This window comes from Acomys minous, assembly GCF_964271855.1.
Source record: "Acomys minous genome assembly, chromosome: 1".
Taxonomy (NCBI): Eukaryota; Metazoa; Chordata; class Mammalia; order Rodentia; family Muridae; genus Acomys; species Acomys minous.
The window spans coordinates 16,403,012-16,405,975 of record NC_140483.1 but is presented as its reverse complement, the minus strand read 5'-3'; the positions used below and the strand labels follow the sequence as shown (position 1 = coordinate 16,405,975).

General features: G+C 44.0%; 1 protein-coding gene across 1 annotated transcript; it reads right to left on the bottom strand.

Annotated features, from left to right (window-relative positions):
* Window positions 1–228: 228 nt before the first annotated feature.
* On the bottom strand, window positions 229–2,156 carry LOC311593236 (coiled-coil domain-containing protein 25-like). The gene has a single exon (XM_084774435.1). The coding sequence runs from the start codon at window positions 2,055–2,057 to the stop codon at window positions 1,392–1,394; it is 666 nt and encodes a 221-aa protein (XP_084630561.1). The 5' UTR covers window positions 2,058–2,156; the 3' UTR covers window positions 229–1,391.
* Window positions 2,157–2,964: the final 808 nt, after the last annotated feature.

Here is a 2,964-nt window from a genome sequence, read left to right as displayed (position 1 = left end):
CTCCAATCTCAGTAACACACACACATTCTCTGTCTCTCTGTCTCTCTGTCTCTGTCTCTGTCTCTCTGTCTCTCTGTCTCTCTCTGTCTCTCTCTGTCTGTCTCTGTCTCTGTCTCTGTCTCTGTCTCTGTCTCTCTCTCTCTCTCTCTCTCTCTCTCTCTCTCTCTCTCTCTCTCTCTCTCACACACACACACACACACACACACACACACACAGCTCTGGCACTAACTTCCATAACCTCTCAAATTTAGCTACTGAGTTATGCCTCAGGGAACTGTCCAGTTCAACACATACTGAACTTGGAACACCAGGGATCATGGATCTTCTGGTTTTGCCTTTGTCTGTGAAGAAATCATTTCTGCTGGCTCAGCACACCAGTGCTGTGGGCACTGTGTATTGTGTTAAAATATGGATATGCGCATCACTCACGACCCTGCAGGCTTTGCTCTTCTTCTCACCATCCTGCTCTGTCTCTGCAGGGGTTCCCTTAACCACTGCAGTAAGAAGACTTCTACTGGGGAGCAGGTGGTTCAGACCAATACAGCGCTACATGTGAAATCAATGAGCTTACAATTCTGGGGTTACAATCCAACATAAATATTATTTCAAAGTAAGGAAATAGATGACTTAGCTGGTTAGGAAAAGTGCTTGGTTCTTTCTAAAACTTGTAACTCACTGTGGACTTTTGTTTCATGATACAGTCAAGACAAAATGAGGCAATCTGTGTCACTACTGGCAGAGTACCCGCTCCTGTCTCCCTCCACACAGAGAAATGACTTCAGAGCCTAGTTGTCACATCTGTGGCTTGGGTCACTTGTGGTTCAGGCGACCAGGTCTCAAACTTGGTTAGGATCAACTGTCTAAGTATGATGCTAAGATGGGGCCCTCACCTTGAGGAGTGAGAATATAAAACCCCAGAATAAGCTACAAGCCGGACCAGCTACTCTGACACCAAGAAGAAAGAACTTGTTAATATTGAAATCCAACTTAAATAAGTCCTACTACTGTCTTCAGAACCCATGTACCTTTCTTCTGTGAGAAAATTGTCAGGACGGCCTGGCCTGAGTAAACCACCAACAGTTCACTTAACAGAAATAGAGACATTTTAGAAGGAGGAAGCACATTTCATGACATCTGCAGGTCAGACCACGGCCACAGAAACCTTCCAGAGCTGGTCTGCTTGAATGTCTATCTCAAGGACAGAGGCAGCTGGCCTCCGTGAGGTACTGATGTACGTTCTGCAAAAAATATTTTCCTCTTCCTAAAGTTATATGTTCTCTTCAAGTTCAACTATTCTATACATCTGTTCTTTCCATCAGCAAAAAGAATGACTCTTTTTTTCAACTTCAAAAATGAATGATGTCTATGTAGAATGAAGGTAGAGTTTTGGTTCATTGGCTTCTGCTGTAATTCAGAGCATAGATGAAATCCAAAGATCTGTAATGGTCTGCATATTCATGTTTTCCCAGGGTCCTTTGCTCAGTTCCCATGAACTCATCAGAATCGTTACTGTCTTGATTTGAGGACATATTCTCAACTTTCATTAGTGACGTGTAGCTCCTAAGTTCATCCATTTCCCCTTTCTTCTTCATTTCTTCTTCCTCTCGCCTTTTAATTTCCTGGATCTGGGCTTTTTTTTCATTCCTCTCTTCATGGTCTCCGCCTTCTTTCTCTGCTGCTGGGTCTGGAAACTTCTCCAATTTGGCCTTTTCTAATTGGTTCAAGATTTTGTTCACTTTCTTCTCCACTGTCACGATCTTTACATCCTTCTGCCCGTGAAAGCCTATCTGCCCCACATCCATGTCGGCTGTTTTCTTCAGGTTAGACCGTGGCGTGTAGACCACATTAACGTTGTTCATCTTGCAGCCCTGAACGCTGTTGGCCTTCACAAGGTGGGCACAGCCCATGAGACCCTCCTTTGGAATGGCGTCGATCTTCTCTCCCTTCTGTAATCGAAGGTATACGTGAGCCGAAGAGAGTTTGTCCACGTGAAACCAAACATCTTCAGGCCAGCCATACTTCACCAAATCTTCATTTTCATATTGATCCTTTCCCATGTAGATAGTGTAAGTTGATGAATTAACACTGCAGCTGGTGAAGCAGAACACCAAGATCCTGCTAGGAAGAGAGGCGACTCCTGCTCAAATGGCGAAGCTCGGGACTCTGCGGCCGGGGATGAGCCGGCTTCCAGGCTCTCCTCCGGACACCCATACTCGCTTTAAAAAAAAAAAAACATGGGTTTTGGGGATCCAACTTGGACCTCATGTTTTTCTGGCCTAAGCCAGACTAAGCCACTTCCCCAGCCATATTGTAATGTGTTTTTAAATTAGTGTACATTAGTTGTATAAACTAGTGGGTTTATTATGACGTTTCACGCATACGTAATGTACTTTGATCATATTCAGCCCCTATTATCAAGTCCTGTCTTCCCTCTTCTGTTGGAACCCTTATTCTTTTAAAATACTCCCCCTTCTACTTTCATGCCTCTTAAAATTCTGAAAATAAGAGAAAACATGCAACATTTATCCTTTTGAGTGTGGCTTATTACCTTTAACACAGATTTCTCTAGTTCTGTCCATTTTCCTGTAATGACATAATTTCTTTCTTCTTTACAGCTGACTCGAATCCCAGTGTGTGTGTGTGTGTGTGTGTGTGTGTGTGTGTGTGTGTGTGTACGTTGTGTCATGTTTCCTTTATCCATTCATCTGTTGTTGGGTCATTAGACTAGTTTTATGTCTTCGCTGTTGTGAATAGTACAGCAATAAGCACTGACGTTCCCGTGTCTCTGTGGAATGCTGACGTAGGCTCCCTTTGGTCCGTATCTGAGTCGTAGGTGGCTAAAGGCTTGGTCGTAGCCTTCTAGTGCTGAAGAGCCTTTAAGAAGTGTGGTGGATTTGGAGAAAGTTAGGCTGTTCTGAGAAGAACCCTTGGAAGGGGCGTGGAGACCCGGGCTCCTTTCTTTTC

Excerpts from the sequence above, each read along its gene's own strand:
- LOC311593236 (XM_084774435.1), bottom strand. The coding sequence starts at position 2,057 with ATGGGAAAGGATCAATATGAAAATGAAGATTTGGTGAAGTATGGCTGG.